The sequence below is a fragment of the Lepidochelys kempii genome, chromosome 11 (genome assembly GCF_965140285.1).
Source record: "Lepidochelys kempii isolate rLepKem1 chromosome 11, rLepKem1.hap1, whole genome shotgun sequence".
Taxonomy (NCBI): Eukaryota; Metazoa; Chordata; order Testudines; family Cheloniidae; genus Lepidochelys; species Lepidochelys kempii.
This window is the reverse complement of record NC_136390.1, coordinates 27,892,210-27,906,106: the sequence shown is the minus strand read 5'-3', so window position 1 is coordinate 27,906,106 and position 13,897 is coordinate 27,892,210. Positions and strand designations below refer to the sequence as shown.

The window sequence follows — 13,897 nt, the reverse complement described above, 5'->3', positions numbered from 1 at the left end:
CTGAACTGCAAAAGCAAAGAAGTTTTAATCCCTTGTGCATTTAGATTTTGCAGTATGTATTTGTGTTACCTTGGGTTACTCAGCAGTTAGTACACACTGTTCTACTTAGGCATAATACCAAATGAAAAAAGTGTGGAGTCCATTGCCTTAATGGGGATTTTTAAAGCATATTCCTTTAATGTTTTTACAGTAATCAGAAAAACATTAGGAAACCCTGATACCTGCTCCCATGTGCTCTGACTCAGTCTGTGAGATCCTCTACCATGCTACAGATCATTCATTTAGGTCAGATTGTTTCCTTCTGTACTGAACTGGTCAGAAGAGGGTTTATGTGAATCCCTGTAATGTGCTCCGGTTATTTCATTGAAACCCAAGATAGATTATTCAGTTGCTGGCCCCAGGATCTATACCCCAGACCTGTTGTTGGCCAGACCTTAGGATCAGGGTCACAGGAAGTCAATGGAATTGTGCCAATTTACATCAGCCAAAATATTGACCCATTGTCAGGAATGTGATGATGATGTATGTCATTTTCAACGCACATAATACACTGTAGATGAGGTTCACCTGTTCACTTAGCTTCCTGGTGTCAGAGTGGTACAATGCAGCCAGTGTGTTTCTGTAAATTTGGCCCCAAACCCTCTGGCAAAATAAATTCTGATTGCAATTATTTCAGGGCACATACTTTCTAATACTCCTTCCCAGCTCAGAAATCATGGGTATTATGGCTGTGTCACAGAGTGTGAAATGGCAGTGCACAGATTCCACAGCCTATTTTGCTCAAAAAGGAAAAAAGGGGTTTTACTGTTTTTCCATGTCTACATGTGATTACTGCATGCAACCGCAGCATGCATGTCTAAACATCACCGACTATATTTGTCAGGAAATAAGAATCTTTTCTTGGAGCTGGGTGCCTATTAAGCCCACACTGCTCCATAAAAGCAAACTTTACGAGGAAAAGAAGAAAAGCAGCATAACTCATCAGTAATGATCAGAGCTCTGTTTTATGTGTTTTAGCTTCAGTTCTGGTTTTAAGTATAACCTGACCTTCCCTTAGTCTTTGAGTAACTTTTTTAACTGGCTTGATTTTCATCTTGAAAGAAACCGAGTTAGTTGAGTCTTGAAACTGATGTGGCATGTTTCTGTTGTTGTCTTCTTTGTCATGTTTACTTTTCTGGGCATTTCCTATTAGAGAAGCAGCATCTCACCCATCTTGTTAGCCTATCTTTATAAGACAGGTACCCATTTTGTTCTCTAACCATTCACCCTTTTTTGTTTTCTCTGTGTGTCTGTTGTAATTATTTTTAATTTGGAGCTACGTTTAGTTTCCCCCTTCTGTGATCATTTCTTTTCTTATAAGTTCAGCAAAAGTGAACTACTCTACTTATGGGCCTGATTCTGATTATTACACCAGTGTGTCTCCATGGACTTTAATGCATTTACACCTGATTTACACCTTTGTGATATCAGAATCAGACGCTAAGTGTTGCTCTTGAATGGCAAAAATGTTGTTGTTCTTTGTTTACTTTCAGCAAGTATAGAGCTGGTGTAGAGCATGACACTGTATGGATAAAATATGCTAAAGAATTTAAAAGCCAAGAATAAGTGGACTGTGATTTATCTATGCATTGAAGCATCTTTTGTGTTTACTAATATGGAACTGTATGCTACTATTTCTGTAAATATGTTTAAAGCATCGGTATCATTCCCAGCATGAGCCGTTCCTTTCATCAGTTATGTCTGTCAGCTCTTCTGTAGATGACTTCTTTCATTTGATTATTTGTATAAATAGCACTTGTGGATTTGTTTTTACTGGAGAATTATTGATGGCTAGTGCTGGGAAGGGTCTCCTGTCCCTTCCTCACCGCCACAGTCTCTTACCCTCGCACTGTGGGTGAGAGAAAGGAGGTGTCATTGCCTCACCCCCTTTCCACACCCACCTGTGGATCAGCAAGTGGCAGCACGTAGAATATCTCTGGTGGCTGAAGCTCAGTTAGAGTGACCACGCACGCACAGACTCACACCCACCCACACCTACAAGGTGGGCTCTGGTTGTAAAAGTCAGAATGTGACCCTAAACTCTTGAGAGGCAACTAGTTGAAGTTTCAACTTCATTGGGATCAGAATTTGGTCCTAGCTGCAAGATCTCATGTAGCTTTGGTCCTAGCTTTAAGATCTCTGCCCCCGATGGCAAAATCTTCTTATCAAAATGACTTGCCTGTTCAAAACATGTCCCAAATTGAAGTGCAAGGGTCCCTGTCCTGCGTATTTGTAGACATTGTGAACAATGATCATCCCCTGTAGGTCCACAGGAAATAGTCACCTGCAACTAAACCTAGAGCCAGTGAGAGATCACCAGAGGTGAAATCTTGGTCCCATTAAAGTCAGTGGCAAAATTCCCATTGATTTCAACAGGGTCAGAATTTCACCCTATGTCTGCTGAACTTTCATGAACTTTCACTGATGTTCATGGATATGGTTTAACCCGAGCCTCCACCTTAGTTCAGAGTGGGTCTAGGGATCTTGCTTAGCCTGTTGTGCACCCCAGTTCCTAATGATTAGTTTAAATTTACCCTTTCTGAAGATGTGACCACTCTCTCTTTTTGTACGTATCACCTCTTTTTGGTTAAGAAAATTGTAGTATCTTCATTGTGCACCTGAAAATATTTCTGCTGCCTCATTTATGCTACTACCTCTTGAATATTTAGGTAGTTTTCATATCTCCCTCTTCTCTAAGCCCTGGTCTACACTAGGACTTTAGGTCGAATTTAGCAGCGTTAAATCGATGTAAACCTGCACCCGTCCACACGATGAAGCCCTTTATTTCGACTTAAAGGGCTCTTAAAATCGATTTCCTTACTCCACCCCTGACAAGTGGATTAGCGCTTAAATCGGCCTTGCCGGGTCGAGTATGGGGTACTGTGGACACAATTCAATGGTATTGGCCTCCGGAAGCTATCCCAGAGTGCTCCATTGTGACTGCTCTGGACAGTACTCTCAACTCAGATGCACGATTGTCTGCCGTTGCTCTGACGCAGGGAGGGGTGACTGACGACATGGCTTACAGGGTTGGCTTACAGGGAGTTAAAATCAACAAAGGGGGTGGCTTTACATTAAGGAGTATTTCAGGCAGGACTTCACGGAGGGTTCCAATAAGAAATGGTGCACCTAAGTTATTGTTCTTATTGGAACAAGCAGGTTGGTCTGGCTTCTGATTGATACATGGCTGGATTTACCTCGCTGCACCTTCTCTGTGAGTGACTGCAGTGTGACCTAGAGGAATGAGTCCCCTAGACGGGGGGCGGAGGGGGGGGTTTGCAAATGAGTACAAAACAAATCTGGTCTATTTCTTGTTTTGATACACTCCATCTATCTTTTACATCTTTGGCTGGCAGCAGATGGTGCAGAAGGACTGCATGCCATCCACATCTCATGGCTGCTCAGAAGAAGATGGTACAAGAGGACTGCTAGCAATCCGTATCGCCTGCCTGCTCACCATAAGATGGTTCAATAGGACTGACTGCAGGACTAAAGAGAATGACCTGATCAAGTCACTCCAAATTTAGTCCCTCCGCCCATGTCTGCCCAGGCGCTCCTGATCGACCTCACAGAAGCGACCAGGAGCACCTCGGACATGACGATGATGGCTACCAGTCCTATTGCACTGTCTGCTGCCACAAGTCAAGGGGTTGCTGCTGCTGTGTAGCAATGCAGTACCACGTCTGCCAGCACCCAGGAGACATACGGTGACAGTGAGCTGAGTGGGCTCCATGCTTGCCATGGTATGGCGTCTGCACGGGTAACTCAGGAAAACAGGCGCAAAATGATTGTCTGCCCTTTCTTTCACGGAGGGAGGGAGGGAAAGGGGGCCTGAGTACATGTACCCAGAACCACCCACGACAATGTTTTAGCCCCATCAGGCATTGGGATCTTAACCCAGAATTCCAATGGGCAGCGGAGACTGCGGGAACTGTGGGATAGCTACCCACAGTGCAACACTCCAGAAGTCGACGCTTGCCTCGGTACTGTGGAAGCACTCTGCCGAGTTAATGCACTTAATGCACTTTTAAGTGCACATTAAGTGCATTTTTTAGAGCATTTTCTGTGGGGACACACACACTCGAATATATAAAACCGATTTCTAAAAAACTGACTTCTATAAATTCGACCTAATTTCATAGTGTAGACATACTCTAAGATACACATATTAAGCTTCTCTAACCACTGTATGTACAATTGCCAGTTGGTCCCTTTGGGTTGGATTCTACAGTCATACATGCCTGCACAACTCCCACTGATATAAACATTGGCCTATCTTATTTAGCTATTTTTTGTCAATGTTTTTTTTAAAAAAAATCTTTTTCAATTTACCAGCCCTATCTGCATGTGAGGAGCTAAAATCTGTGCATTGAATGAAAGCTATGAATGGTGTCTTGTAAAAATTGAATGTGCATTTTCTTTCCCACGTCAGGTGATCTCTAAAAGATCTTTTATTCCAATGGATGTCTTAAAATTATTGCATTTTTTGATCCTCTGTTCACCATCAGACTCTTTGTGAATGTGGGCTTCTTCAGTCTCTGGCACAAGACAGGCTAATGTTCAGGAATAATTGAAATGCTTTGTTGTTTTCAATTAGTTGAAGTACAAAGCAAAATTTGACAAAGAGAAGGGTAAGAGGCCGAAGTATGACTTGAAGGAGGCCAAGATCTACAAGACCTTGAAAGATGCTCACAACATCGCTAGTGAGGTATGCCTACTCATTACAATCTTTTTTGCATTTTCCAGGGGGGTTTTAAAATTTTGGCTTTGACTAGCAGAGTCCTACTTTGTGTTACTAATACATTATATATTAAAAGCTTGATTTGGAGTCTTCTTTCCTGATTTTGTTTGATATTTCATTCCTGTAGGTTAAATATAAGGCGGATCTAAAGAAACTTCACAAGCCTGTGACAGACATGTCAGAATCGCTGATAATGAACCATGTCCTGAGTACAAGTCAACTCTCCAGTGCTGTAAGCTCATTAACTAACCCCAGATCTATTTGATTTTCCATTCCCATTCTGTATTGACCTCTGCTAACAATTTCTATAACAGCTCCATCCTTTACTGTTCTGAGGACATCACCTGGTAGTGATCTCTTCTTCTCCTACCTAATGATTATTACCTACCCAACTAGCAACATTAATACATCCAGCCTTTGGACACTGAAATCTATATATGTAGAACTGCTACTATTTTCAAACCTCTAACCATTTTTTAACTGTAATCATTTTTTACATTTTTGACTGATCATATCTCACTAACAAATACCAGGTTTCTTTTCCATTTTCTCCTTTTTTTGCAATTCTTTCCTATTTATTATTATTTGTGACTTCCTTTTTTACTGTTTTTAATGGGATTTTTGTGTTTACTCTCACCCTACTGTAGTATCACAGAATGATGGCTATGTCTAATATAGCACTTCAGAATGATATAAAAGAGCAGTCATTATTACATGACATAACCCTATTTCTTTTCTTTTCCTGGTGTAAAATAAAATCTTGGTCCATTTTGAGATTATCAGAAAGGACAAATGTCCACCCCGAATCTTTAGAAATAAATCTATTTGGGGGTTGCTTTTCCCCCACCTCCCTCATTTTGTTAGATTTCAAATTGCTATTTGATGTGCCATTGAAGTGTTTGCATTAGTTGGGCCTAGGAAGTAGACCTGATCAGGTTTTTATTGAGGTGGTACTTGATGCCTTCCCTTCAGTACCAGTACAAGAAGCAATATGAGAAGAGTAAGGGTCACTACCATGTGGTGCCAGATAACCTTGAACAGCTTCATCTAAAGGAGGCTACAGAACTACAAAGTCAAGTAAGTTGGTCAAGTGTTTCTCATTCATCCATTTACTTTCAATGTCATACAGTTACTACAATTACCCCTAGAGGGCTCTCTGATATGGAATGAGCCCTATGCCAACCTGCTGTACACAGAAGTCAGTTAGAAACATTTTCTCATTTATTTTTATTGAACGCTCACTATATGTATGCATATTTTTGACACAATAGCAAGTCTGTCCCTTCCATGTCTTTAACCTGTGATGGCAGCGGATAGGAGCCGTGTGCATTTCAGTGAGAGCGCCAGAGACTGCAGTTCATTTTCTAATGGAAGTCTGTTGACTGAACGAAACAGACACCTATAAGTCCATGAGCTGGTATAGCAGCTACTTCTCTGCTAATTCGGAGGGTAACTTGGGTCTCCTGTTGTCAGGTGAAATACAAGGAGAAGTATGAAAAGGAGAAAGGAAAAGCCATGCTGGACTTTGAAACTCCAACATATATCACTGCCAAGGAATCTCAGCACATGCAGAGTGAGGTAAGATGCTTCATCAGCGAACTCAGTAGAGTTAGATTTAGGAAACCTCTGTATAGTGCTGTTTCATTATTATGTTTTCACAGTGAACTGAAAATGGTTGGGGATAAACCTTGAGTGGTGTTGTGCCCTGTAAACTATAGTTACATTGTAATGTAAGTTCCATTATACCTGCATTACCAATGGAACCATACTTCGTTAATTCAAGGGATTTCAGTGTGTAACTATAAAGGATGTACCTCTGACACTCTGTCTACATCAATAAACTGTAATAAAGTAGCCTATACTTGACCAATAACTTTGAGTCTATGGGAGAAATACAGTATGAGATTACCATTTCACTGAAGGTTTTGCAGCATAATGTATTACGGGACTTATCACAGTCTATGGGAAGACTTTTCAAACTGTTAGTGTAAGTGCTCAGAATATAATTTTTATTGGAGACCTATATTTTTCAGCAACTCCGTTTAATTGCTGTTTGTCTCTGATGTCACAGTATTTTTCATTGGCCTGTCATTCTATCCTTTCAAGCAGTTATTTCTTATCAGCTTTAAGTTTTGATCTTGTCTTGTCACGTTGAGAAACTTATACATGTTGAAACACACTTGTATAAGGTGGTCAGTCATGCTGTTTGGGTGCTTCCATGGATTGTTTGAACTTCTTGCCATACACAGACAATTAGAAACACTTCTGATACAGGGTCAGCTCCAGCTTCCATTGAAGCCAATGAGAGCTGTTTCAAAGACTTCAGAGGGAGTAAGGTTACACCCACAGTTACCTTCCTGGAGATGGTGACACTGTGAAATCACTGGAGATAATAAGAAGTTGCTCTTTTGTCCTGGTGCATTTATTTTGAAGCAATATGAAAAAAGTAATAAATATTTGCTTTTTTTCCCTTCTTCCTACTCATATTAGAAAGAATATAAGAAGGACTATGAGGAGTCCATTAAAGGCAGAAACCTTGCTGGCCTGGAGATTACACCATCTTTCTTACATGTCAAATATGCAACCAAAATAGCAAGCGAGGTAGCAGCTACTCTGCATTTACTTCCTCTATTGAGCCAAATAATTCCACTAATTAACCTCACCAGTATTCCACCAGTATTCACTAATTAACCTCACCTCATTGCTTACCATGTATGTTAAGTATGTTTTCAGATGCCTTTGTACCATGATGTAATTTGTTGCATATGTTAATTCCACTAACTGTTAACCGTATTCACATTTATTGTGTCCCTTTACATCAACATAATTGTTCCTGTGTGTGTGCATCCATAAGAGTTTAGAATGAGTTCTGATCTCTGTCTTTAGAGAGTATATAACTCCAAACAATATTCTTTGTTACTTAAAACAAAACAAACAACCCCTCCCCCGCCCCCGTTCGGTCTCATTTTTTCTTTACATCAGAGTAGTGGAATGATAACTATTTCTGCAGTTTCCCCTTCTTTTTTCCTTCCTATAGAAAGAATACAGGAGGGATCTAGAGGAAGGTGTCAAAGGTAAAGGTATGACACTCTTGGAGGAGACTCCAGACATGTTAAGAGCAAAGAATGCAACTCATATCCTAAACGAGGTAAGTCAAATTACTAGCTGGAATAAGGCCTGTCTGGAACTAGAACCATTCCACAGCATTAATGCACAAGGTGACATTAACACAGAATGATAAATGTTGCTGGACATGGACTTTGGGGAAGGGAAGAGTATTCCAGTGAGCTGCAGAATGGGAGCTAGCACTTGTTGAGCACTATTCATGACTCTGCAACTGACTTTATGTATGACCCTGTGCAAATCACTTTAACTATACTGCATATCTGTAATAGAGGTATTTCACAGTAACCTCTCTCACTGGAGTAGCTAAGTTAACGCATGTTTCTAAGGGTTTCACCACCACTGGATAAAAGGAGACTTCCAAATGCAAATTATTATTATTATGGTATGTCAATGCAATACTTCAAATTAAATGTACCTGATAACTGGCAAAGGGGATATTTGAATTTGTAATATATTTGTATTGATGCTGCAGCAAATTTGTGCAGTTCAAGTTTATTTTATTACCATAATTTATATTACAACTGATAATGGGCCAAATGTAGCAAAGTTTCTGGTTTAAATTACACTGACTTGCACCAAATAGATCCTTTGAACCCCAGGGAAGATTCATCCTAGTGTTTCTGTGACTGTGCTTCACAAAGTTACCATCGGGGGGGAAGCATTAATTCTCGAGGTTTTAAAGCTGCTATCGTACATTTTTCAGACAGCACTAGCGTCTCATTGCCCACCTCCCAGCACAAGTGGCTGGTCACTGCTTTGTACTTCCACCACCTGGTCCCTAGGGGAATTTCTGCCCTGAGACCTTGCTCCAAGGTTTATGACGCCACCGTCAGCACCACCTTGAAATAAACCTGGCTCATGACATTTGTCCATTTACTGCTGTATTGTGTTGTCTGTTCTGAACATTTACATAGTTTTTATTGAAAATAAACTGTCATGAGTTAATATAATTGAATTTAACGTTGTGGTTTTGTGTGTATGATTGTCATATGCCATTTCTAGATGGTAGAGCTATTGTAATGAGACTCTAGCTAAAGTTGCCAGAGCCATCCGATTCCACATATATATATATTGTTTTCAAATTATTATCTTCACCCATAGAAAGAGTACAAGAAAGCACTGGAGCTCGAAATCAAAGGAAGAGGTCTGACAGACCTGGCTTTGGAAACACCAGATTATATGAGGGCAAAGAATGCCACTGACATTGCCAGTCAGGTCAGTGTGAATAGCGCAGACATAAAACCTGATGACTTTTTAAAAAGAAACCTTATGAAGAGTATTTTCTGAGTAGACGAGAGAAGACAGTGATCATAGATATGATTGAGGGTCCCTAATTTAAATGTTTTCCAACAGATTAAATATAAGCATTTGGCAGAAATGGATAAAGCCAATTACACCTCTGTTATCGATACTCCAGAGATCATTCATGCCCAGCAGGTCAAGAACCTTTCAAGCCAGGTAATGAGATTTAAAGAGTCATGGTTGTTGTTCATTCTCAGTGAGTCTCTCCCTTACTTGATCATTAACAGAGGCTAATTCAAGCAGATTTTGTCTTAAAGTGAATTAAACTAACTGGCTGTAACAAAATTCAGGAGAGAACGCTGGACATATGCTACCAAAGAACTGTCAGTCTAGCATCTCTGACCAACATTAACGTCAGTCAACATTTAAAAAAAAAAATCCTGCATAAAGATTATTTTATGTGTCTGTATTGGCCACTGCATTGCTCGCTACTGTTTAAACTTGCATTAATCAGCAGTAAAAAATGCTGTACTATTTTTTTATTATCTTTAACAGAAAACTATCTTTTTTTAACATTGATTTAACAGAAAAAATATAAGGAAGATGCAGGAAGGACCATGTCACACTACCTGGCCGTTGTAGACACACCAGAAATGCTGAGAGTCCGTGAGAACCAAAAGAACTTTAGCACTGTACGTACATGTACCAAGCCATTGTTTATTGTCACACAACAGAGAATGTCCATTTCCCATCTAATTAGTTTGTTCCTGTTTTAAGACCCTTATCCTTATGGCCCTACCAAATTCACAGTCCATTTTGGTCAATTTCACGGTCATAGGATTTAAAAAATTTAAATCACTGAAATCTTCAAATTTACAATCTAAAATTTCACAGTGTTGTATTTGTAGGGGTCCTGACCCAGAAAGGAGTTATGGGGGAGGTGGGGGGTTGCAAGATTATTGGGGCGGGGGGGGGTGCGGTACTGCTACCCTTACTTTAGTGCTGGTGCTGGCAGGGCGCTGCCTTCAGAGCCGGGTGCCCAGCCAACAGCCGCCAGTCTCTGGCCGCCCAGCTCTGAAGGCAGCGCAGAAGTAAGGGTGGCAATACTATGATCCCCCTCCAAATAACCTTCTGACCACCCCACAACTCCCTTTTGGGTCAGGACCCCCAATTTAAGACACTGGTCTCCCCCGCGGAATCTGTGTATTATAGGGTAAAAGCACAGGCCACAACTATTGCCATAACATGGGGGGATTGGGCAACGCTATTTGCCTCATCTTCCCCCAACTCTCATGTACCAGGCTTTTAAGTGGGTCCAGTGTGGGGTTACAGAGCCCCCACCATATAACCTATGACTCAAGGTAGGCAGTCCTCTGCTTACTTGCAGGATTCAACTTGCTGTTCTCAAGCCCCTCACTCCTTTGTGCCGGGGTCAGAGGGTACCAGAGGAGCGACTTTAGTCTGTGAAGACTTCAGGTATCCTCTTCTCCCCAGTGCACAGAGAACCACCTGATCTCTCTTAGCTCCGGGAACTGGCTCTTTTAATCTTTGTCACTATGCTTCCAGCAAGTGTCTAGTATAGTTAAAAATGAAATAGTCATGCAGGTTACTAATACTATTTCTCTAAATCATGCTCTGTTTAACATAACTGTGCCTCCATGATGATGTGAGGAAGGCAAAAACAACCTCCCGCACCAGACTTCTGCCAAGTCATCCAGAGTAGGAAAAGTTCCTTCCTGACCCCCAAACTAGAGGATTGGTCCGACCCACAGCCAGGGCTGTCCTTAGGCATACACAGCGGCGTAGGGCACCTGAAAATTTGGGGCACCTCTGGGTCTTATTGTCCATCCTCCGCCTCTTCCTATCCCTGTTCTGACCCTTCCTGCAGGCTGCCACCATAGCTGGCTGCTGCAGCCTCCTGAGTCTTCCTCCGGAGGGGATCTAGTACTTAAAAGTGAAAAGGCTTTCCAGCCTGCCAGACCTGTTAGCAGATTGAAACTGTTAAAGAGCCATTCAAGTGGTAATGAAGCATTTGCCAATCCCCAGGTATACACCGTCAGGGTATGTCTTCATGACCACCGTGGAAGTGCTGCTGCGGCCACACTTTAAGGTGGCAGTGTAGACAAGGCCTCAGGTTCTGCATTTACTGACAAAACCAGTTGTGCATTACTGTGATACCTATTCAGGGCATGTTAGTCTACAGGATCTTAGTTTAAAATTTGCTTTAAAAATATTTCATTAGTGTGTTGCTGAAGATTATAAAATCACATCTCTAAAACAATCCTTGCATAGCTTTTTAGATGCACAGTCTGAGTATTCCTCTTTAGCCTTAAATGCTTGGATCTTCAGACATATAGTTTTTTAAATAAATCCTTCAAAAGACCACCCTTATCTAAAATACACATGCGAGCCGGGGCTGCCTCAGGCATAGGGGCCCCATTAATCCTAAGAGTGGCCTTGCCCACAGCCTCCTAAAAAACACAGTTCCTATGCTACAAAATACAAGGAAGGAAGGCGTAGCTGCTTAAATGGTGCAAGAGGGTCTCAGGGTGTGTCTACACTGCAGCTGGGAGCAAGCCTTGTGCTAATAGGGCTTGATCTAGTGTGCTAAAAATAGCAGTATGGATGCTGTTCGGGCAGCAGCTTGGGCTCTTAAGGCCATCCAACACCCTGGGTCTGAACTTGAACGGCTAGGCCAAGTCTCTGCCAGAGCCATAATGATCACACTGCTGTTTTTAGCACACTAGATTGAGTCCTGCTAGCCTGAGTCTCTCTACCTGGGCTGGGGCGTTCACTCCCAGCTACAGTGTAGCCATACATCAGTGGTTCTCATCCTATTTACCATTGTGGCCACATATTCAGCTCTCCATGTGTTATGTGGACTGCATCCACACAATGTAGCTATACTACCTGTAAGACCCTGAGGCTGAAACATGGGCCACAGCTGTGTATTGGTCCGAGAATCATGACCAAACAGAGGTGGGGACAAATTTAAATTTAAAAGGGTGGGAGGGGGAAGCAAAGCAATCAACTCCCAGCTGCCTCTGGTTGGCCAATAGAAGGAAGAGAACCCCTCTTCCGAGTAGAATGGATCATCCCTGCGTTCCTCTAGCATTCACACCCTCCTGTTTCTTGGGGCTGTCCACTTCAGTGCTGGTATTATTAAGTTTCCCACCTGTTGAGCCTGGTGGAAGGCATTAGTTTTCAATGGTGTGATTTTTCCCTAGCTCGCAGTAGTCACCTTTCTAGAATTTTTTTTTAAATTTTAAGACTCTATTACTATTTTTATTCTGATTAGCTGCAGTCTGGGAGAGTATATTTTACATTCATGGATTGTAAAAAATCCCACCACATATGATGACGTTTAAAAGTCTCCTCAGAATATATCCTTGACAAAGCTTTTATCTTCTATCTTTAAAAAAGAAAGCTTTTAAAAAGACAAGCGTAAACTCTTATGGACTAGAGTTGATATCCTAACCACATCTTTCTTTTCCTTTTTTTAATAGCTTCACTACCAGTGGGATGCAAAGAATAGTAAAGGAAAAGTTATAGTGGTACAAGATACACCAGAAATACTGCGTGTTAAAGAAAACCAAAAGAATTTCAGCTCGGTATATTTATTTTACACATGTTCAATGCTAACGCAAATAGCTCCATTTTAATATTTTAAAAACACTTTTTAGAACGTTTCTTGTATCCACTTATGTCCACGTGTAGCCTTACTAACTTCAGTGGAGCTACTTACACTTCCAATTAAGCATGTGCGTGAGAATTTGCAGCCTCAGGTCTTTAGGGTTTCATCCTAATTTTACACTTATAGTTGGCTGACTTTTACTGCCTGTCATGTCTGTTGCTGCTTGCGCAAACGTCTCGCGCACGTTCTGGTTTGACAGTTAAGCCACCCTGTGGGCAGTAGGATTAGGGCTCACCCTGATTTGGTCATGTGGCCAATGGCCATCTAGTGCTGTGCACCTTGTAGTACAACAATCTTGGTGTGATGCAAATGTCACCTTTGACCAGCAAACGAACGGCGTCTGCCCTGATTTGTTTCACATTTCACATGATTTATCTTAAGGAGTTAAGTATTTTCCTTGGGTCATGTCCCCATTGGTCACATTGTACGTTTAACAACAGAAGGCTGTCCAAACTCTGGAGAGTGACACATTTCAGTCTTAAACTACATGCTGCAAAATGGAATACCATTGTCCATAAAATGTGCTACTGCAAATAAAAATGATCCAGACCCTTTGTTTCCACAAGGGTCACTGCTTGTAGTAGGAGAGACTCTTCAAGATAGGCAAAGTAAACTTTACCGACCTTATTTTGCACCAGTTACAGCTAGAGCTCAGAATTGGCTATGAGCCTGTACCTTTGTATATTAGTTTGGCCCACCCACTTTCAGATGTTTTGTAGTCACTCTCTAGGAGGGACAATACTGTGTTTTCTGTGCTTAACTTTGTTGTCTTGTTTCTGAATATTAAGATTTTATATAAAGAAGAGATTGGAACAGGAACAGCTATTGAAAAGACACCTGAGATGCAGAGAATTAAACAAACCCAGGACGCGATTAGCACGGTACAAAACAATGGATTTCTAACACTCTACCTGGGCTAATACAACTCAAATAATTTCCTCTTTCGCGCTCGTTTCCTTATCTGGTGCTAACAGCAGTTTTGGCATTACTGATGACATTAAGGGTTATTTTAGAGCCTTTGCCTATTACCATTTGTCAAAAAATAGTTTCCTAAC

The 13,897-nt window shown here is 41.3% G+C and overlaps 1 protein-coding gene across 1 annotated transcript in view; it reads left to right on the top strand.

Annotated features, from left to right (window-relative positions):
* NEB (nebulin) overlaps positions 1 to 13,897 on the top strand; it is a 194,842-nt gene that overhangs the window by 162,588 nt on the left and 18,357 nt on the right. Inside the window, exons 137-147 of the mRNA XM_073306879.2 lie at positions 4,637 to 4,747; positions 4,908 to 5,012; positions 5,753 to 5,857; positions 6,254 to 6,358; positions 7,271 to 7,381; positions 7,818 to 7,928; positions 9,008 to 9,121; positions 9,260 to 9,364; positions 9,736 to 9,840; positions 12,655 to 12,759; positions 13,631 to 13,723. Coding sequence (XP_073162980.2) covers positions 4,637 to 4,747; positions 4,908 to 5,012; positions 5,753 to 5,857; positions 6,254 to 6,358; positions 7,271 to 7,381; positions 7,818 to 7,928; positions 9,008 to 9,121; positions 9,260 to 9,364; positions 9,736 to 9,840; positions 12,655 to 12,759; positions 13,631 to 13,723 — 1,170 coding nt within the window. The remainder of the gene's footprint in view (positions 1 to 4,636; positions 4,748 to 4,907; positions 5,013 to 5,752; positions 5,858 to 6,253; positions 6,359 to 7,270; positions 7,382 to 7,817; positions 7,929 to 9,007; positions 9,122 to 9,259; positions 9,365 to 9,735; positions 9,841 to 12,654; positions 12,760 to 13,630; positions 13,724 to 13,897) is intronic.